Source organism: Chelonia mydas, chromosome 2, assembly GCF_015237465.2.
Source record: "Chelonia mydas isolate rCheMyd1 chromosome 2, rCheMyd1.pri.v2, whole genome shotgun sequence".
Taxonomy (NCBI): Eukaryota; Metazoa; Chordata; order Testudines; family Cheloniidae; genus Chelonia; species Chelonia mydas.
The window spans coordinates 102,792,525-102,815,441 of record NC_057850.1 but is presented as its reverse complement, the minus strand read 5'-3'; the positions used below and the strand labels follow the sequence as shown (position 1 = coordinate 102,815,441).

At 38.4% G+C, this 22,917-nt stretch overlaps 1 protein-coding gene across 7 annotated transcripts in view; it reads left to right on the top strand.

Annotated features, from left to right (window-relative positions):
* Positions 1 to 22,917, top strand: part of CARMIL1 (capping protein regulator and myosin 1 linker 1) — a 255,236-nt gene that overhangs the window by 112,158 nt on the left and 120,161 nt on the right. For all 7 annotated transcript variants that reach the window (XM_037893029.2, XM_037893030.2, XM_037893031.2 and 4 more), the window contains exons 5-11: positions 2,561 to 2,682; positions 5,411 to 5,508; positions 5,854 to 5,924; positions 6,043 to 6,116; positions 12,513 to 12,588; positions 17,134 to 17,222; positions 20,301 to 20,395. In XM_037893029.2, the coding sequence (XP_037748957.1) occupies positions 2,561 to 2,682; positions 5,411 to 5,508; positions 5,854 to 5,924; positions 6,043 to 6,116; positions 12,513 to 12,588; positions 17,134 to 17,222; positions 20,301 to 20,395 (625 nt within the window). The remainder of the gene's footprint in view (positions 1 to 2,560; positions 2,683 to 5,410; positions 5,509 to 5,853; positions 5,925 to 6,042; positions 6,117 to 12,512; positions 12,589 to 17,133; positions 17,223 to 20,300; positions 20,396 to 22,917) is intronic.

The window sequence follows — 22,917 nt, the reverse complement described above, 5'->3', positions numbered from 1 at the left end:
TACTTTCTACTTAGTTTTAAACCTTCTTTCTGATCAAGCAGGTAATGTTATTGAATGTAGAGGTTCTCGTCTAGTAAGCACAAGGCACATTTGAATTCTTATGTTCGCACTGCTTGTAAAGCCGAGCAATAATAATAGTAATTTAAAAAGTCAAGTTTAGGAATGAAGTGTGTGGGTGGGATGAAGATAAGAAATGCATCCCTTTCATAACTCAGCTGGAACAGAACTAATTGGATGTAAGTTTTCATTTGTAATATAAATGTGATATTTTCCTCAGCAATAATGAAGAACAATGATGTTCTCAGGTTATTCATCCCATACCCTGCAACTCTATGGATTTTTATGAGAAACACTGGCAAATAGTGGTGCTTAAATTACACACAAGACCTGAAGAAGAACTCTGTGTGGCTCAAAAGCTCATCTTGCTCACCAACAGAATTTGGTCCAATAAAAGATATTACCTCCCCCACCGTGTCTCTCTAATTTCCTGGGACCAACACAGCTACAACTACCTGCATACACAGAATTAGTTTAATTTCAACAGGGAAGTTGAGCATCTGGGCCAGAGTTCTCAAATCTAATTGTATCAAAGTCTATGTAAGTTACAATATCGTACCTCTCTGTGTTGGTTTTTGAAGAGGTTGTTAGAAAAGGGTGCTACTGCTTTTTTATTCAAACACGGCAGAACTGTACATTTAACACTTGATGCTTTCAGTCTAGCTTTTGGCGTTCTCTATGTACTCATTTTCTTGGAAAACTGCAGAAGTTTTTCTTTAAGTAGATATCAGGAGGCACTTATAAAACTGTGTATGTTGTGTTGTTTTTATTTTGGGGGGGTTGGAGTTTTTTTGAAAGATGCTAAAATATAAGAGCAGTATTTTTAAAAGCTGTCATCCTATTTATAATAGGAGCAGATGATGAGAGAACAGATAACTGTGTTTTTGTAAAAAGAAAAGGAGTACTTGTGGCACCTTAGAGACTAACCAATTTATTTGAGCATGAGCTTTTGTGAGCTCACGAAAGCTCATGCTCAAATAAATTGGTTAGTCTCTAAGGTGCCACAAGTACTCCTTTTCTTTTTGCGAATACAGGCTAACACGGCTATTACTCTGAAACCTGTGTTTTTGTGTGTGTGTGTGGGGGGGGCATTTATGCAAGGTTCACAAGTAAAGTGCTTCTCTTCAATGGCAGAAAGAGAGGGAGGAAATTTTAGCTTTCTTCCAGCATATCATTCTACCTAAAATCTTTTGATATGTTTAAGCAATCCTTACATTAATTATGTTTAAGCATTTAGATCTGTAGATGAAGACTGGCTGACTCAATGACAGCTTCTTGTGGAGCAGCAGCAGAGCCTTGGTCTACACTAGGGGGATGAGTCGATGTAAGGTACGCAAGTTCAGCTACGAGAATAGCGTAGCTGAAGTCGACATACCTAGATCGACTTACCGCGGCATCTTCATGGCGGTGAGTCGACTGCCATCACTCCCCCGTCGACGCCGCTTGCGCCTCTCGCGGCGCTGGAGTTCCGGAGTCGATGGGAGAGCGCTAGGGGATTGATTTATCGCATCTAGACTAGATGCGATAAATCGACTCCCGATACATCGATCTCTACCCGCTGATCTGGTGGGTAGTGTAGTGCTACCCAGAGGCTATGAATCTCCCTGTGAATAGTGTGCATAGCAGGGAAAAAAGTTGTCCATTTGCTCAGCTCCTGAGAGCAGTTGTCTAAAATCCCTGTAAAGGAATTAAAAAATAATGTAGAAAAAAGTGCTTGAGGGTCACTATGTACACATTAGACTATTACTACATCTTCTAGGATTATCTTGTGTAGAGGAAGATATAATGTGATGCCAAATGGTAAAGCCAAAGGCTGTTGAATAGTTTATGTGTCAGTAATGCTGCAATCTAATTTAAACAGTTGGATAGCAAGATCACTTTTTTTTGTTTTAAAACTCCCCCACCATCTCTCCTATGCATCAGTGCTGTGAGGTTAAACAAGTTACTACATCCTTTGAACTTAGGATAATACAGTTTGTTATGCCTGCCAAAGATATTTTCTCCCTGACAGGGTATTATCTTATCTTTAGATGTAAATGGCACAGATCAAAATCCTTGAGTGTCTCCAGAGGATCATACTTGTTGATTACTTAGCTATTGTTTAAGCTCAATAAGGCAAGCTCCATATATTGCATATTTTTCTGCTTTGCTGTACTTTTCTTAAGCTCTGAAACACGTTTTAAAATTGGAGATCTCTGCTGCTGAAGCTTTCAGTTTTGGCTTGGAAGTCTCAATTGAGATCAGTTCATTTTTAAGCCTTCATGCTGTGATGGTGGAAGACATTTGGCCTAAAGAAAAAGAAAACAGACTTTGAATATAAATTTCCTTTCTGTATTGGAGAGTAGTTCTTACTTGGAGCATTTGTCACATCATAGTAATAATCAATGTGTAAATAAGCATATGTTTAACATTCAACCATTATTAATGAAAAAATTTCTTTAAATGGAAATTAATTCTACAGTACTTATATTTTTTTTCTGATTTTCTGATATATTTTATGTAGCTGATTGTTGAAACGGAGAAATGCAGCATTTCCATGAAGATTGCTTCATCAGAAGATGTGAATGAAGTGATGGCACACATTGGAACGTGCCTCAGGAAAATATTCCCTGGTCTGTCTCCAGTGTAGGTACTCATTTTTTGGGCACCTGTAGTACATATAGCTCACCAAATTGTTCAGGTAGGCTGACTAGCCACTGTTCCCTGCCCCCTGGTCCTTACCTTTCATTAGGAACATACGTTAGATGTAAGAAACGTTTTGGGCCCGGCTCTGACCCTCACTTGAGCTCCTTTGTAGTAATACGGAAGAATCCTTAACTAGTGTGAAGTCTGCAGAGAGGCAGGCATGGCTGGAGCATGCTGTATTTTCGAGAATCCCACTGGGTGCCAGACTGTCTCTGCAGTTCCAAGGATTGAAAGAGAGCCTAATGGTGCCGAAAGGTCACCTTTTTTTTTTTTTGCCCCCTCTCTTCACAGATCTTTGGCACACCTGAGGGTCCCGCCCTTTGTTTTCAGTAACTTCTTTTCCCTAATGGTTGTCCCTAAACAACTGTGATGTTCGCTAGTTCTTTCCAGTTAATTATCCGTGGCTAAGATCCAAATGGGGGAGTGGAGGGAGGACTGACCCTGACATTCATCATTTTTCATACGTCAACAGTTGGGAACCCAGTTGTTAAATCACATACCTTCAGCAAAACATCTCTACTGCTGTCTTTCTCACCTGCCCTCAGAAATTTGTCTGCATTTTCTACTCTGCTCCAGCATTCCATCTTTCCCAATCATTCCTACTTTCTGTTTCCTTTCTCCTGTCTCTGCCATGCTCCTTTCCTGCATTTTTTCATCCTACAGCAATGCTGAATAGTTTCTTTTATCTTCTTCACTTTGTTCTCACTTGGTTCCTTGGTCTTTCTCCCTGCCCCATTTTAATTGGTGCCTCCCAGATCTTATGACTCTGCTACTCTCCATTCTACTCCTAATTTTCTAAGAGTTTAAAAACCAAACATATATATGTTCCATATAAAATATAATTTTCCCCTTGATAAACACTTTCACAAGTAATAGTTTTAATACTCTCACTCCAGAAAAATATAAATGATCCAGCAGAAGTCATTTATTGTTTTATCTCTGCATTGCATCCTGTGTTGTTCAACTTTCCTGTAGGTTGAGTAGGAAATAGTCACTAAACTTAAACTGGTATTTGTTTCTTCCTTTCTTTTTTTTAGATCTCTAAGGCATCACTACGGTTTACCATAATGAAAACTAAAATCCTTCTTCAGGCTCATAATAAGGCAATTTGTTGGCAGGAACAGCTAGAGATACTGTAGCCAAAAGGGAGAAAGGGAATGGAAGGAAGGGGACTTCAAAGCTGCATATTTTTCAACATCTTATTTGATTATTTTGGACTTCGTACCTTTTTCTCTTGGGCTGCGTTGGTGGCATTGCTGCAGCATTTTGTGAAACTATATAGAGATCTGGGTTCGGGGAGGAGGGGAGGAAAGCCAGGTGTGATTCTGATGTCAAACTGGTGTAAATCAACAGACTCTCAAAGTCAAGTCAGTGAGTATTTGCAGTTGTAAAACTGGGGTCAGACCAGAATCCATCCAAAGGGCTTTGTAACCACATATCCTATATGCTAAGGAAGTCGACATTCGTAGGTCTGTAGGGGAAAGCAATTGATGCATCACGCCATTAGCACCTATTACTAACTTATTCTAGAGTTTTACTAAACAGAGGGAGCATGCATGTCTGTTCTTCCCCATCAGACAAACATGATATTCTTTCTTAAGAATAAAGGCAAAGGGGATAATTTTTTTTGTTCTAGAGAGGAAAGAAAACTATCTGAATATAGAGGTTAGAACCAAGGTAGCCAAAGTGTGATCCACAGAGTACATGTAGCCCTTCAGGAATCCTCATGCTCTCTGGCACAGTATTTAATATTTCAGTAGAAACTTTCACATGTGGCTCTATAGAAATAGCAGCATTTGAAGTGTGGCCATTACTCTCATTGTTGATGTAAAATAATGAGAACAAGAGATGAGCCTGGTACAGAACAGGAATAAATGAGCCTTTGGTGTCAGAAGGCCTATGTATGATAAGAACTACAGTTGAAGACTGTGTCTAAAAAAAGAGAAACACCTTGATGTAGTTGCAGCATGGTCTCAGGCTGCAATGACATATAGTCTAACAATGTAACCCTGTTATTTTGGGGGCCTTGAATTAGTGGACAGATGCCATGAGGCTATGTTGCTTCAGTGAGCCATGGATTTGAGTTGTTTGCCCTTGCTAGTGTGAGGGGAAATGGGATAGATTACACTAGGAGTCATGGGATTAGTTCACTGGATAGGAGAAGGGAAAAATAAATACTTAGGGCAGGTCTACACTGAAAATGCTGCATCAGTGCAGCTGCAGCACTTAAATGAAGATGCTCCCACTCTGACAGGAGAGCATCTCCCCTCGGCTTAGTTAATCCATCTCCACAAGATGCAGTAGCTGTGTCGATGACAGAAGCTCTCCCACCGACATAGCGCTGTCTACACCAGGAGTTAGGTCGGTATAACTGTCGCTCAGGGGTGTGGATTCTTCACACCCTTGAGTGACATAGTGATACTGATACGAGTCTTTAGTGTAGACCTGGCTTTACTGTTTCTGCAGCTTTACATTTGGGTTTGAGGAATAGACTTAAGGTGTATTAAAGATGCTAATATTTTCCTTTATGTGCACAAACATATGACAAATACATAAGATTATATTTAAAACACATGCAAGATTTGTGTGTGTGTGTGTGTGTGATATATATGCGGACACATATGTACAAACTTTTTAAAATCATGCACGTTTTTCCCCTTGCATGTAGGAGAATCATGAAAAAAGTAACTATGGAGCCCTCAGAAAGACTGGCTAATCTCCAGGCACTGTGGGACAGCCAGACTGTAACAGAACTGGGACCTTGTGGTGAGAATGCAATTTTAAAGCTGAAATGTAAAAAAAGTTGGAATCATCAGAGTCAGGAAGTTCAATTCTATTTCTGGCAGAACCCAGTAAAGGTTTAATTTAGTTTTAAGGTATAATTAGCACAGAGTGGACTCCTGACTGGTGGATGAAGATACTATTTTTAAGCTTCATTGCAACCTGCCATATATTATAGACAACATACTATAGTCTTGGTCTGTTTCAGCTTCTGCCGGCAGTATATAATGGATAGGTTTCTGAGAGGGAATGAGGGAGAGTTTTGAAACGTTGTGCTTACTGTTTTTGTTGTTTGCTGTATTGAAAAGTGTTCTTTTATTTTGTTTCCAGGGGGATTTTCACAAATGTATGCATGTGTTTGTGACTGGCTTGGATTTCCATATAGGGATGAGGTACAGTGGGTAAGTATGTATCTCACGCAGGTATATTTCAGCTAACTATACAAAAAAGGAGAGACTGCACACTGTGAAACCAAGAAAAACAGTTTTCCTGAGATGTGTTTTTGTGCTTTTATAACAGGATGTGGATACAATCTATCTGACCCAAGATACCAGGGAGTTGAATTTGCAAGACTTCAGCCATCTTGACCACAGGTGAACAATGTCCAATAAGTATAATATACTCCTGGGGGAATTCTGCACCAAAAAAATTAAAAATTCTGCACGCAATATTATAAAATCCTGTGTATTTTATTTGTCAAAATAACACAATATAATCATGCCAGTTTCAATTATTTTGGTAATTTATTTCAAAATACCTGTCACCAAGTATGTTTGTAACAATACAGAAAACAAAAAAGATTCAGGAAATGTTTTGACAAATAAATTCCTTACTAGGCATATTAATACAGAACTTTGAGTAGTAATTCATTTAAAGTACAAGACAGAAATGAATTTCCCGCACCCTTCAGAAGCAGTGCAGAGGCTTGGGGGAGTCAGGGGCAATGGAGGAGCTGAGGGAGAGGGAAGTAATTGCTAGGAAGGAGCCTGGGAGTGAACCTGAAGGGTTGTTGGGTGTGGGTGGGAGAAGAATGGAACTGGGGATTTTGGGGGGATTGAGGGGGAGGAAGGGGTTGTTAGGGAGCCTCCCCCATGCAGACTCTGACTGACTCCTAGCCTTTCCCATTCAGTCAGGCACATCTGCCCCATCCCATGTGTCTCTGCACCCCCACTCAGCCACCCCCGAGTCCCCATGTGGCTTTGCACCCCCATTCCCATTCAGTCCTTGCCCCAGTCTGTCCCCCCCACTAGCTCTTCTGAACCCTAGTCTTTGTGACCCCTTGCAGCCCCATGTGCCCTACTCTGTCTATGTGTCCCGTTCCCCCCCCCCCCCCGTCATCCCCCCCCATATCCCATACCTCTTTACCTGGCACTGCGAGCAGGGTGCTGTGAGAAATGCACCTTCTCCTCCTCCCTGTCGACTGCTGGCTGCTACAGCTGATGAGTTGATTGCCCTCCGTCTGACCAGCAGCCCCTGGTGGGCGAAAGGCATAACTGCAGCTCCTCTCCGGCATAATGTATTTTCTGCAGAGGAAAAAAAAAAAATTGCAGAGGACATGAATTCTGCATGTATGCAGTGGCACAGAATTCCCACAGGAGTAGTAGTAATACTCTGAAAGTCATAATTTTCTCCTTTCATCTTAACTAGTCCTTCGTAAAGGGTTGCTCCTTTCCCATGTAAAATGGAGACACTGTGAGAGCTGTCAGTTGGGGGTTGCCTGATGGAGTGGTCTTACTGCTCAGTTTAGCTTCCACAAAGCCGTTCTTCCCCATCAGCACAAAAACCATGCAGAGCACACTTCATTTTGGAGCTTGCTTACTTGCATTTTTTCCACAAGGGTAGTGTGGTGAGTTTGCTATGTGGGGTTTTTTTTTCTGTCTGAGTTCACCTTTTTTAATTTGACTTATGGATGAAATTAGGTAATAGATTTTTTTTGTCTGGGGCACCACAACTTGAAAGTTCCTTTCTAGGTCTCCTAGATAAAGTGAAGAAGCAAACTGTGTAGCCTTTGCTCCTGCAGAGTCTCCTTCCCCTTGTGTGTAGAGTAGGGGAAATTATTTTTGCCAAAAGTCTGCAGAAAATTTAGAAGTTACCTGTTGTTCGGAAGGTAGAGATTTCGGCTGGAATGGAAGTCATCCTGGATATGCTCACTGATGGAAAAAATAACTAATTGAGAATAATTGGGGATCTTGAAAACAGTGACTATGAGCTGCTTGAATTTGCTAAGTACAAAATTTGGTTCACCAAATGCAGCAGTATAAGGATAGTAATTTTCAGGAAAGCTAATTTTGAATATATTTAGTATATAAGATGTAGTGGGAAGAAATATTTAATTTAAATTCCACCAGCATGGAAGAAAACAGGGAAACCTTGAGACACTATAAGGTGTGGCAGTTTCACTGATAGAAGAATGAAAGAAATAAGTATCTGCCAGAAAGCCGGGGTTTAAAATCTTATAATGGAAAAGGGAAATGCAGGAGGCAGGCAAATAAGAATATTCAGTCAGGGTTTCCTGAGGCAAGATAAGGACAGCAAAAAAGCAAAATAATTCCATACAAGCCAAACAGGTAAAGGAGCATAATAATTTAAAATGTATTGCAGGTGAAAAATACCAGAGAGAATGTAAGGGTCCATCAGTAAATGAGATGAGGTTATGAAAAAATTATTTTAAAATGGCTGACTTCCTTACTTATATAGAAAAGAAGTTTGAACCATTAGTAAGTAAGGAAGATCCTGTAAAAGTATTATCTATTGATGAGCAGATAAAGGCAATACTTGAAAAACTGAAGCATGTATGGTACAAATCAGCTGGTTTGGATGACAGGTGTCCTAGTATCTGAAAAAAATTGACTAACAAACTTATTCGAGCACATGCAATTGTGTTGCAGAAGATGCACCAGAGAATGGAACATTGAGTTTTGTGGTCCAAAGATTAATAGATAGGGAATCAGAATATCATTTTAAGATAACTTCTAGGAGATTATTTATTACTGCTTCAGATCAAAGATCCAGTAGTTATTAAGGGACATTTACAAGTCACAAAGCCTCTTGTGATGTCAGGACAAGACCACTGCAGCATCCCATGATTTAGAAATTAGCTAAGGGAGAACTTGTGGGTGAAAACATGCTAAGTTGCTGGTACAAGCTATTGGGAAGCCAAGATCTTTTGGTATCAATTAAAGATACTAGTTATGAGGTCTGAGATCACAGTCTGAGCCTAAGATTTTTAGGGCAAAAAGTATATTTGTATGTGTTTTGTAATGTGTCTAGAACACTGAGGATGCTATGAATAAGCAACAAAAATAAAAATTTACCAATGTTAGTGAGTCTTGATTTTTACAGTACTATCTTATATCCTTCAGACCAGACTGTCAGGATCACTAAAATGCCATGAAAACTATTGTAGTTCGGCATCCTGTCTTGTGAGGTAACAGTAGAGTGATATGGCATGGTGATAGGAACTGAAGTGTTGACCCTACCTTGATTGTTACCATGCATTCCAGGCACTGCACAAATGCTTTTTATATTTTTCCTACAATGTAAAATATTTCTGTTAAGCCTGTTTTGCAGGTGCACATTTCTGCAAGAGGTCAGCATAAAATTTCATGAATTATAGATAAAGAGTTTGGGAGCCAAGGTTGTCTAACACAGTAGCAGTGTATAACAGAGTTTGCCACATGGGAATGCTCCTTCTTATGTTTTATTCGAAGGTGTATTGTGCTGTGAACCAGAAAATTGTTTAACTTACACACACACACACACACACACACAGAGAGAGAGAGAGAGAGAGAGAGAGAGAGAGAGAAGAACTTGCTTAGCTTTGCATCAGAATATTCACCTGGGAAGCATATATTTTAGTATGCTTGAACGTCCTATGAATTGTCTGGGGGAAAGTGTGAGCAACCTTCAGTTGGAGACGTGTGTTCTTTGTTTTAAAAATATTTCCGTATTTAGATTTCTCACCACTTTTAAACACACTGGGGGCAAAGGTGTTGAAAAACATGCATGTGGTGGCAAAACTTGGCATTGTTGAGACTTGCTGAGATTTTCTGCATTCCCTTCAATGCTTTTGTGTTATGTACAGTACTCTTTTTGTAAATAACCCTTTATTTTTCAATAGTGAAGTAGCTAACATACTAACTTATAAATACGACCAGCTGAATATAAATTAGTGAAGAAAGGTTGTGGAAAATCTCCATTTTTGGAAATGGTCAATAATTAATCATTTTATTTAGTATTCGTTCTCATTTCCCAGCAAAAGCTCTGATGTCACTGTACAGCATATACAACGTAATCACAACAAAATGTAATAAAAAAATTATAAAATATTTTTAAAAAATTGAAATCTCAAGAATGAGTGAGGGGGAGAAGAGAATTAAGAACAGGAAAGAAATAGATTGGAAATGAGGGAAAGTAATAGACACGGGGCTGACAGCATTCAGAAGCACCTTTTCAAATAAAATTTAACAAAAATATACTAAGGTTTTTCTGAAATGTGAAGGATGAAATTAGGTAGATTTCCATGGGGAGCAAGTTCTACACAGTAAAAAGTAACTGTCTTGCCATCTTCAGGCATGATGGGTGAGAAGATGGGAGCCCTAGACAGCTGAGTTGTGAGCGCGCAGGTACTCCTATCAGTCATATAAGTCGCTAAGAGTAGGTGTTGAATATAATTAGGGGCAGGAATTAAGGATAATCCAGCAGTGTCAGTTTAGAGTTATCCCGTCACTTTTTAGGCAGACAATGTTGTTTAAATAACGGATTTTTTTAGGATCACGATATCTCAAATGAGTGAGCAAACATGTTGAATAAGTTGTAGTTGGTTGATGGGGCAGCATTACTGAAAACCTTGCAAAGAAGAAATTGCAACAGTTGTTCATCTGACCACAAAGTTTGTATGCTACTGTTGCGAGGTCATTATGGTATAAATATGTGTACCTGACGCAAAAACTGCACAACTGAAAAATAAGTCTGCGTTTGTACCATGTCCCATGCATAGCTTTCCAAGGCCAGGGCAATGACAAAAGAGACACCAAGGTTCTTAACCTGAATCATTACCTTCATACTAATCCCATCAAGTGGAGCCACACAGGAGAAACAAGCTTGTTTTGTATAGCTGACCTCTACTCAACAGCAAGACATCTGTTTTTCCAGGCTTGAAGATGAAATAGTCCTGATTTATACATCTAACAATATTCAAATACCACTTCACAGCTGAGACCAAAATTGCAGAGGCTATTGGACAAGAGATAAATCCTTGTGTATCATCATCATCACACCAATGATACTGTACTATATGTTTGGAAATGAATTCACCAAGAGGCTTCATGTATATATTGAACAACACTGGCAATAGGCCTATTCCTTGTGGTGTACCATATTTCTATATCTAAGCTAGAGTATACAAATAACCTTCTTGTATATTAGCTTTACAGTTGGTGTACAACATTGATGTTGTGCAGCAAAATATTCTCTTACTGCTTTAGAGATGGACTTATATTTCAGAATATAGAAATCTACAGTTCCTGAAAGAATGTAATCTAGTCAATGTTTGTCTGAAACATTCATGAGAATCACAGGTGCATCTGAGTCTACACTTGTTTAATATCCCCACCAAAAATGACTGAAATAAAACAGGTAAATGGGGGGAACATAAAAGAAAGAGGAGCTGTGTGTACAGAGAAGATGCCTGCCAGTGCATGCTCCTGGATGGAAAGCTTGCGAAAGAACCGTCAAAAAGGCTAATATTTACAAATTATGCCCCAGGAGGATTGAAGTTCAGTTTGCACTAGCACTAGCTAGATTTAGAATAGTTACATATAGAGTAGCTACAGTAGAACCTCAGAGTTATGAACACCAAAGTTATGAACTGCCCGGCCAACCACACACCTCATTTGGAACCAGAAGTACACAGTCAGGCAGCAGCAGAGACTCAAAAAAAGAAAATGCAGTACAGTACTGTGTTAGTAGTAAACTACTTCTACAAAAATGGGGAAAGGTCAAATTTTTTTTTAAAAAAGGTAAGGAAACAGTTTCTTTGCTTGTTTCATTTAAATTAAATAAGCTTTGAAAGAACAATCATAACATTTTCTTCAGAGTTGCAAACATTTCAGAGTTATGAACAACCTCCCTTCCTGAGGTGTTCATAACTCTGAGGTTCTACTGTAATTCCTGTTTCTACCGTGCAAGGCAAGGGTTTATAGAGTGATTTGTGTGTGTGTGTGTGTGTCCATATATATTAATGTGGGGGAGGGAAAGATTATCTGACTGCTGAGTTGTACTACATAGCATACTAAATGCTATGATAATATTTGATATGTTATTCTGTTCCGGTGTTGCATGCAAAGGTTTTTACAGCATGCCTTTATCAGTGTTTATTTGTGGAGAAATTAACAGAAGGAGAGCAGATCAAATTAAGAATCTTGGAATAAGGGAACAGGAATCATTTAGAATTTCATTTGTGAAATCCCTTTTACAATTAGGAGAGGGTTTTTGCTGAAAGTTACATTATCCTTTTGCGCGGCCCTTGTTTCCTTTGGGAATATGACTTGAGAGAAGAGACAAGGAGATGCTGACTAGAATTAGTCAGTCACAGAATTATATTAAATCATCAGGCTGCCAAAAAGCTTTTAGGATCATGCTCAACTATAATTAATGGTGATTAAGAAGCTTAAATATGTCATAGGCTGAAAAAAAGTAATGGTATGACTAGGGATGGCAGCTCAGACAATTTCCTGGTTTAAATATTCATATGAATATTATTTGACCAGTCAAATGTTCATATTAAAATTAAGTCAAGTCATATCAAATCCAATTGATTTCCCCCTACCACTATTTGTATTTTTAGAATGGAGAGCTTTCTAAAATCCTGATGATTGACTATTTATTAAGAAAGAGTCAAAGTAAATTAAGTATATAAGAGTAAGTGTTCAGCTGACCAGCTTGACAATAAGTGTGAACAGTGTGTAAAAACATTTTTCTTTTTCTAGAGACTTAATACCTATAGTTGCTGCCCTGGAATACAATCAGTGGTTTACAAAGCTGTCCTCTAAGGATCTGAAATTAGTAAGTAATAAAATGAAGGTGCATCTACTGTTATCTGGCTTTGCTGTATTTTATAGCACACTATAACCCTTCTCAGAAAGATGCATTTATTCATCAATGGAAAGCTGAGTAGACTTAGTCTGCTGGAAAATAATTTTTCTAAAAATCAACTTTCAATAACATTTAATTAATAAAGTTTACAAAGTTTATTTGAATATAGTGATGCCACAAAATACTTTATTGCTTATTTTTAGCTGTTTTCAGCAGTACTATATGACTAAATAAGAAACCATTTTGGGGGGTAGGGGATATTTGGATTGTGTTTGCACTGCTCCTGCACTATGAAAGTAGGCTTTCCTCTCACTCTGCATTACATTCTGATTAAAAGAAGCATCCACTTTCTTGTAGTGAAGACAGTCAGATATAATCATAAATATGTAATCATATACGGTAATTATTGTTCCACCAAACCAGCAAGATGGACTGGAAGAAGCTGTTAAAAATGGCTGATTATTAGATGACTTTAAACTTGATACATCAAAATAGCTTTATTTAAAAAGTGAAGGTTAATTCTCCCAGATGCATTGTTTTTCAAACCTGCCCAAAAATCTTTCTTCAGATCTAGGATTGGAGTCTGGGGATCTTAAAAATGAAGGCCAAATTCTCTGCTAATGTGAATTGGTGCAAAGTTATTGACCTCAAAAATTTGCTTGTAGCTTTTCCCTCAGTAGTGTCACATTACATGAAAACCTGATTGCTAGTGATGTACTGAAAGCTGTGGTATCTGAAAATAACTTTAAGAGGCTTAAGAATAAATGTAGAAAGTGCACTTTCCTTTCTTCTTTGGAGACCTAGTTTCAAATCCTGATGTTAAAGTGAGGTGGAATTGAGTTGGGTTATCTTGTTCTAGTACATATCATAAAACCACAACCAAAGCATGTGGCACAATCGGTAGTCTCTGCTTCAGAGACTCAGGACTGAAACTGAAATAGTGTAGTATTGCAAGTCTCAACTGAAGTATATTGTTAAAGCTATTCAGAGAGGCTTGCTCAGTATTAGGGCTGGTCAAAAATTTTCCATCAAAATTGCTTGTGATGGAAAATTGGGTTTTTGTCAAAAAAAAAAAAAAAATTCACAAAAAGTGTCTGCTTTCTGTGGAAAATTTCCATTTTTCTTCAGAAAAACCAAAACCCCGCAAGCACCCAAAGACTGTGCTGTTTCTACTAATGATGGAATAGTTTGATGTGGACATGCCACTACAGTATTTAATGGGATTTGAAGTTCTGATGCCTCATGTCCCTATTCTCCTCTGTGGGCCCGCGTTCCTAGCTGGACTACATCTCCAATGATGCACCCCTCACCAAGAGGGGGACTGTGGTGCATCATGAGAGACGTATTCTGACTAGGGAATCTGCCATATAGAGAATGGGAACATAAGGTATCCAAACTACAACTCCCATGAAGTACTACAGCAGCATTTTTAAATTGGAATCTTTGATTTTTAGCTGAGAACTTTGGGTATTTGCATTTCTGCCAAAATCAAAATTTTATGTTGAAAATATAGATAACTAAACTTTTGTCTTAATTTTGTCAAAATTTTCTGCAGGGTAAAATATCCAATTTTTCAACGAGTTCTACTTAGTACCGCCTTATCTGACTCTCAGTTGGAATATGCAGTGTAGTTGTATCCATTTTGGTCCCAGGATATTAAGAGAGACAAGGTAGGAGAGGTAATATCTTTTCTTGGACCAACTTCTGTTGGAAGAGAGACAAGCTTTTGAGCCACACAGAGCTCCTGTGGGTACGTTTTTCACAAAGTGATCACTGTCTGACCTATCAGTTCTCATCCTCAAAAGAAAGCTACACAACGCTTTCAAAGATAAACCTGGATGCTTTAATTCATAACTCTGCTAGATACTAAAAATCATGGACTGAATAAAGACTCTGGATTTATGGCTTATTACAACAATCTGTAATCCACTAACCCTCTTTTTTTGTCTCTTGAATGCAAGAGGTGGTAATGGGCCAGTCTACCTTGAATGGTTCCTTAGGATATGTGTTAACTGCTTATGCTAAACAATCTGTTTCACCTTGTATTTAGGTATGACGCTTCCTTTCCCAGGCTTGAAGAAGAGCTCTGTGTAGGCCATATCTACACTGCACACCTTAACGGTGTGGCTGTGCCACTGCAGCCACGCTGTTATAAGGTGTGCAGTGTAGCTGCTCTTTGTTGCTGGGAGAGAGTTCTCCCGGCAACAAAATAAAACCGCCTCTGTGAGGGGTGGTAACTTTGGGAGAGCATCTCCCACTGACGAAGTGCTGTCCACCTGGTGCTATTCGTCATTAAAACTTTTGTCATTCAGGGGGGTGGTTTTTTCATACCTCTGAGCGACAAAAGTTTTTACAATGAAAGTGCCAGTGTAGAAAGTGCCAAGCTCGAAAGCTTGTCTCTCTTGCTTACAGAAGTTGGTTCAAAAACGATATTACCTATTCCACCTTGTCTCTCAAGTTGAGTGACAATTAGCCCTTTTGTTTTCATGATCACTAAGCTAACTACAGTGGTGTGAAACCTTTTAGCATGGAAACCTAAAAATCAGCAGTGCTCAGACTATTTCCTGTTCCATAGCTGATTAGGGTTGCTGTCAGACATTGTCCTTTTCTCAGGACACCAATATGGACGTTTGTGTGGAGGGGTTTAATAACAAGCTTATTTGATGTCCATCCCCTGAAAATCTGGGAGTGAGCCAGTGATGGGCTCAGTCAACCAACTGAGGCCCACCAAAAAGGCACCTGAAGGGGTTGCTGGTGGGGCAAAGGGATGATGAGGGACATGGGGCCGTGTTTGGAGAGGGGGTGTATTAGAGAATCTATGTAGAGGGAAAGAGTGATACAACTATGGTTTCTTTAGGAAACTGTTTTATTTTGCTGGGATTATCTTGAGGTTTCTTTGGCATTCTGGGGTTTGTACAAACATAAAACTTTTCAAACAAACCACAGGGGGCGCAATCTTAGCAAACGGAACCTCGTGGCTTTGATTTGCTGAAACTGGTTGAATCCAATTAGCAAGTTTCAGAACTGCCTTTATTTTAGAGCTGTACAAAAGTAACTCCTTAATTCCATGCACTGAAACTGGCAGTCAAAAATATCTGGAGGATAATACAAAAGATGATTGATGGCTAAATCCATGTTATAATGTCATTACAGGGAGCCAGTTTAAGAAAAACAAATCCAGAATCAATACTATGTACTGCTCTTTGCATCTCGCACTATGACACTGTCTTTGGTAGACACAACTGTGCCTTTCTCACAAACAGATTAAACCACTTCTTTGTAATCACACTGGTAAACCAAACATTGATCATATTCTGAGTTACCTAAAAAATAGAGTGCAGAATCCATGCCTGTGGTAATAGAAAAGTGACAGTCCTTAAAACACCAGTACAATCTGCATTATTTAAAAGGAGGACTGAAAGTAGATTTTTCTCCCCTCTGTGTTGGTTTTTTTAAATGAGTTAAGAACTATACTGAAAAGCTAAAAGGCTAAGAAATTTAGCCTTAGAAATTGATTGAGTTGTGGGGTCAGACACCAGATAGAAGCATAAACTCTCAGACCCCAATACCAGTGTCGTGGGGGCACTTTTAATGGGGAATGATTTATTGGCCTGAGCAAAATCATCTTAGCTGTCATGGTCATGACAAAAGCTCAGTTTCAGACCTCTAATGGAACCTTGATTTTGTGTGTTGGGGGACCACAGAGTTCAAAAGCAAAACAAAGAATAAAATAAAAGTGAGGCGATAGTATTATTTGTTGTATAGCTCTTGGGATCACAGCTGAAGTAAAATTTTAAAAGTACAAAATTTCTCTCTTCACTTTTACCCTCTCCAACATTAGCAAATTAATAGCATAAAAGCAGCGTTATTTTACTCTAATGTTTTGTCTCATCGTGGATCCTACAACTGCCCATGCAAATTACTTATTACAAAACATGACTAATGTAAACATGGTGGGGTGTGTAATGGCTCTGTGTGGGTTAGCAGGATCCACACTAAAATACCCGGAGCACACTGCCCAACCACAAAGCTCTTTCATGGAGTGTCTGCAGCCAGAATGTGTCCCTTGTGGGTCTGCATTATGATACTCCTGTTTCTGGTTTTGTGGTCATTCTAGTTCAGGCTTATTAATTATGTCTGTTCTGTAAAAGAGTATCATGGACACAAAGTTTTTAAATAAGTAATGTTATTAATCACACGGTTTTTCTGTTGGAAATAAGGTTTTGTCCTGTTTTGTTGGCCTACACCTTGAGTGACTCTGTTAGTTTTCCTCTCACTTACCAATTTCCCACTTAGCAATAATTCATTTGGGAAAGATTCTATCTTACGTCCTCCTACTAGGTTTTGGAGGCTTCTGCTACTATTATTTATTTTTTGTATTGTGGTGACACCTAGGAGACCCAGTTATGGCCAGGACTTCATTATGTGAGGCTATTCCTAGCTTACAGCTGTATATTTTCAGTGATGTAAGAATGTTTTTGCTTTAGTAATATTGTTATATCATTTTCATGGCAGTCCACTGATGTCTGTGAGCAGATCCTGAGAGTGGTGAGTAGATCCAATCGATTGGAAGAATTGGTATTAGAGAATGCCGGGCTTAGAACGTAAGTAATTTTTTAAAAAAAATTACGTTAGTTATGATTTACCCATAGGACCGTAGAAAGTAGACTCTGTGATAGAATTGGTAAAATAGCTAATACAAAAATTACAACCCTGTTCCAAAGAGCTCATGGTCATATTTTTCAGAGGTTGTAAGTGTTCACAAACTCCATTGGAGTCTCTGGGGGCTACATGTGTTAGCACCTGTGAAAATGAGGTTGTTACATTGTCTACCTTCTACTTATTTGTTCCTTTACAAACAAGGAAGCTGGCTGAACAGCTGGTAGCTGTGCAGAACAGACAGTTTTAGAAGTGATTTGAGCCTCAAATATCTCATGATTTCCTCTCAAAACTTAGTTGCCAACGTTGATATGAAAAACTTGATCTTTTAGAAAACGCTATGTTCAGTTTCTTACTATAATAAGGAATACTATTGGACAACAGATTGCGGTATGGATGTTTTGTATGTTGGTGGGACACACAGCCTGTTAAGATAAAATGAATATATCCTAATCAAACTACAAAATGTACTTCTCTGTATTTTTACTTGTGGTACTTGAAAAGCAAACAAAAAATAGACCTCTTGCAATAGTCATTAAAAAATGAAGACTTTTAGAAATAATGCAATTTCACGCTTAAATACTCCAGCACTATTTCAGTACCTTAACCACCTCCATTTCTTGTGAGAGAGACAGCAGATTCTTACAATCTCTAGGAATTAGCCCGAAAGTTAAACTTGTAAACTAGGATTTGCTGTGGCCCTTTAGAGCACACACTTCTGTACTAGATTTGGAGTAGCATGTAGTTGCCCCAACCCATTGTGCTAGGAGTTGTACATTCAGATAGTAAGAGACGGTCCTTGCTTCAATGAATTATTAATCTAAATAGACAAGCCAGACAAAGGGTGGGGAAAAGGAAGTATTATCCTTGTTTTACAAATGGGAAACTTAAGCACTAGGGATTAAGTGACTTTCCACAGGTCACTCGAAGTCTGTGGTAGAGGTTGGAATTAAACACATCTCCTGATCCCCAGTCCAGTCCCTTAATGTCCATCATTCAAAGTGTAACAAGTAACTGACTGTGTCATTAATTTCTTCATATTTTGTGTCATTTTACACAGAAATAACATTTTGATACTATTATAAGGTTATTGACTGTCATTGCACGTTGCCTTCATTAACTTGTCATATATAGGTCTGGTTTTGACTTTAATAGAGCTTGACTGACAAGCATCCCTGAGACTTTTGATTTTGTAGCACCATATACATTCAGAGTACTTGGCATGTTGACCTTGTCTCTCTCTGCTATAATCAGCATTAGCTATCTGTCCCTGTAAAGGTGTATTTGTCAGTTCTGCAGGTTATAATGTCTCTTTGCTGGGAAGAAAGGTATTCATCCCATTGATACTGGCTATCCTCACTTGGCATAGGCTACAGACAAAGCATTTTTAGGGAGTTATGACCACTTTCATAGTCAAAGTTGAGAAATGCTACTAAGGGTAAATTTCAAAAGTGCCTAAGTCCCATTGCCTTTTAATGGGACACAAGTCACTCTATGTGCTTTTGAAAATTTTATCCCAAATCTGTAATACAGGGGCTCTCAACTTTTCCAGACTACTGTACCCCTTTCAGAAGACTAATTTGTCTTGAGTACCCCAAGTTTCATGTAATTTAAAAACTACTTGCTTTCATCAGACATAAAAATACAAGTGTCACAGCACACTATTCCTGAAAAATTGTTTACTTTTTCATTTTTACCATATAATTATAAAATAAATCAAATGGAAAATAATATTGTACTTACATTTCAGTATAGAGCAATATAAACAAGTCATTGTATGAAATTTTAGTTTGTACTGACTTCGCTAATGCTTTATATGTAGCCTGTTATAAAACAAGGCAAATATCTAGATGAGTTGAGATACCCCGTGGAAGATCTCTGTGCACAGGAGTACACATACCCCTGGTTGAGAACCACTGCTATAGTATCCTAACATAAAGAGGATAGATCGCTCTTTGTCCCTATGTAAAGCAGAAAGTGGCATTTTGATAACTATTTAGATGGGTAATTGGGACAGAACTTATCCAGTAAGGCTATTGGCTTTTAGTTGAAAAGGAAAAATGATGAGTAGGGACAGTGCAGTAGAAGCTTAGTGAGTTGGCTGAAATAAGGTACAATAACTATGTAGCCCACATTGGAAGAATGGGGTGCATATAATAACCAGAGGACTGGATTCTTTGGTTTGGCAAGGCTTGTCATCTTAAAGTAGCAGCCACGGGAGCATAACCCTTGTGTATGGGGACCTGTCTGCTGGCAGAAATCTGGCAGAGTTGGCTGGATGGTTTCCTGGCCAGTGCCACCCTTCCATCACTAAAGGGAAGGAGGGGTATGTTAGGAAATTTCGGTCCGTGGGTATGGCACTATGAGGAAGGGACATAAATTAGGGTGGAGTGTTGAATCAAGCCCTAAGACAGACAAAAATGTGGTGATAACAGTGGCAAAGGGGTAAGAGAAGAATGAAAGAGGAAATTAGTTGTAAAAAGTTGTTAAAGCTCAAAACAGTATAGGCCCTGCCAATACACAGCACCTTCTCCTTAATGAGTGTCTGTTTGTTGACCTTCTGGGTATGCTGCAAAGCCTATTTGTTTGAGCAGGTACTGATAGGGAACTGATGCACATGAGGGCAGGATTTCTGGGAAAGCGTGCTGGTGATTAAACTGTACTGATCACATGATGATCAAATGATGTGGTCAGAGGGAGAAATGGGGCTGCTTTGGACAGTTTGTTTTGTAACTCCTATTTTGCTATGTTTGTTTTTTTATAATATATATAATCTCAAAGGCACTCAGAGCTAGGATGGGCATCCTTTAGTGTAATATTGGATAAAGTATAAATAAAAGATTGCTGTTGAAAGGCAGCAAATTGTGTAAATAGATGTGACTAAGGGAAATATTGTACATGTCTGCAACTGTTAAATTTGGCCATTTCCATTCATTCCAATAATTGGGTCATTTTAAGCCTCTGAATATGGTGTTAATGTAGGAGATAATATAATAGTCTTCTTTTGTTTTATTTTCTTGCAGAGATTTTGCACAGAAACTGGCCAATGCCCTAACCCATAATCCTAACTCAGGACTTCATACAATTAACCTTGCTAGCAACCCTCTTGAGGACAGAGGTACTATAACATTTACATTTTTCCTTTTATACAGTCAGAGTAATAGGATTAGTGCTACTTCATTCCCCTTTGCCTGAATAATAGAGCATTGTGCTTGGTGTAATTGCATCGTAAATATCTGTTGCTCATAGGTCACTGAGAATTGCTTTTCTTCTTTTAGTTTGTAAATGTCCATTAGTTTGAGATTTACCAATAGGTGTTGAACGGTTTTAGTGTAACCATGGATTTAATTAAAGTTGGGCTTGTTTGGCTTCACAGAGATCACTTTTAAGATAACTGATGGGGGGTGAAGCACTGTGCCTGGGGTGGAGAGAGAAGAAAGGGTTTCAAATACTTTATTGTAAAAAGTAATAGAATTGGTTTAAGGCCCGTCTGAGAGTGAGACACAACTTTGTCCCTTGGGTTATATATTCCAGATGTTTTCTAGCAGCTAGAACTACCTCTTTAATTCATCTGTGCTTATATAAATATTTCTAAGTGCATTGAAGCTGTCAATTTTTTGAGCTGCCTTCTAGTGTTCAATATTGCAAAAAATTTAGCCCCATCAGTGCAGCCCTTACACTGAGCATCTACATAAGTCTGTCCCTTTTCAGCAAAATGAGAGACAAGCACATGCTTAAAGATTCAGCTTTGCTGAATCTAGGCCCTAATTTCCGAGCAATTTCAGTTTAGACTCAAGTCACTCCCATCTCTTCTTTCTTCTCTTTCCACCCACCACCCTAAAAACTGAAAATTGTATTTTTAAATTAAAATAAAATGTTCAGTCTAAACTTGATCCTGGAAGTACCGTGCCTATGGAATTCCTGTTTACTTCAAGTAGGCATTCCATGCAACAGGCATTCTCATGATCACATCCTTAATACATCATTTGTAGGGCTGCTTGAAAAACAGGTGTTCTGTTCTGTGAAACCTTTTGTTTCATATTGTTTTTTGAGGAAACAATTCAAAACAAAAAATTTTGACTTGTCACTGGAAGACAGATGTGAGGGGGTTAGTCTCCCCATCTCCCTTTCTCTGTACAGTGGGAAAGGTGTGTGTCGGGGATCCCCCCACAAATTTGAAAATGTTTTAGTTGGATTCTACTCTGTTTCAAAATGAATCAAAATTATTTTTTGTTTCAAATTGTTTAGTTGAGAAATCAGAATTTCAAACAATGGGAATATTTTTCATGAACATTTCCATATAATTTGAAAAGCCTTTTTTGAACAATTTTGACCAGCCAAAGCTCTTTGTAGTAACCACATTAACTTCTTTACAATAAATAGTCATGAGGAAGAAAAAGGCTGTCACATTTTATACAGGTTGTTGATTTTGTTTTTTAATAATTGAATTTAGGTTGGTTAAAAGGAAAGCTCACTGTGTTTCTTTTTTATTTAAAAAAAAAGCATAAGCAGGCTTGGTATAATGGAAGATCTTTTGTCTATAAGTCAGGCTGGGTATTTCACATGCTACAAAAAGAACAGTTCAAAACATACAGAAGTAATGACGTACAAGAGAAAATGTAGGCAAAACAGTTAATTATGGATGTACAAACTTGGATTTTGACCAGTTTCTTCTTAGTTAAATCTTTTCGGCTGAACATTCAGTTAAAATTTAGTCTTCTTAAAAATGCGGAAATTAAATAAGTTACTTGGCTATTTTAAATTGCAGAGACATTAAATATAATTTCAGTATGCAAATGTTGCATTTCATTCAATTCAAAATAAGACCTGTTCAGGAGTTCTGATATCTTTTGTGTGCAAATTGTACTTGAGATTGTGTGCGCGAATGGAAGAAACAATATGACTTTGTCATAAGAAAGATGTATGCAAAATCATAGTTAATTACAGATAGGGAATATGGAAAACATCTCTGTTTTTAACTTGTCACATCAACACGAACTGGGAGTTTACCACGGTTATTATGTAACAATCAGAGTATTCAGTAGTAGTAGTAGTTTTCAGTTGTGTGAATGATAAGGGAGGGAATGAGTAATTTTCCACTGTTAAAATAGATTGATTTTTTTTTTAACCTTATTGAGCGCAAGTAAATATATTGTATGATTACTCGAATAGAAGATCAGAACAGGTGTTTGTGTGCAGATAATGCCAGAATAATATTTTATTTGCTTGAGATTTAACAATTAGTGTCTGTTTAAAAAAAACTGTGCTGAGTGTGGTGGCTTTGTACTATGAACAATGCGTTAAATCATGGTTGGATTCCCTTCATTGCACTGTCAGATTTTGAGAGGTACCTGTGGAGTGTATTGGCAGTCTAGAGATGAAATCCTGACCCTTCTGGCTTGAATGGGGCCAGGATTTCACCCTTGGTTTCTTTTAAACACCTTAATGTTCAAAATCATCTCTGTACTTTTGTCTTTTTATCAAGCTCTCCTTGTATTCCGGTTGCAGCTTGGTCTTTCTCTCCTGCTTTGTTACTGGAACTGACACCGGTTTTGTTGTATGTTGCCAGAAGGGGCAGTCTGATTAAAAAAAATTCAGTCTCCTGCTGCTCCAAGACTTGAATGGCTCCACTGAGTTTGT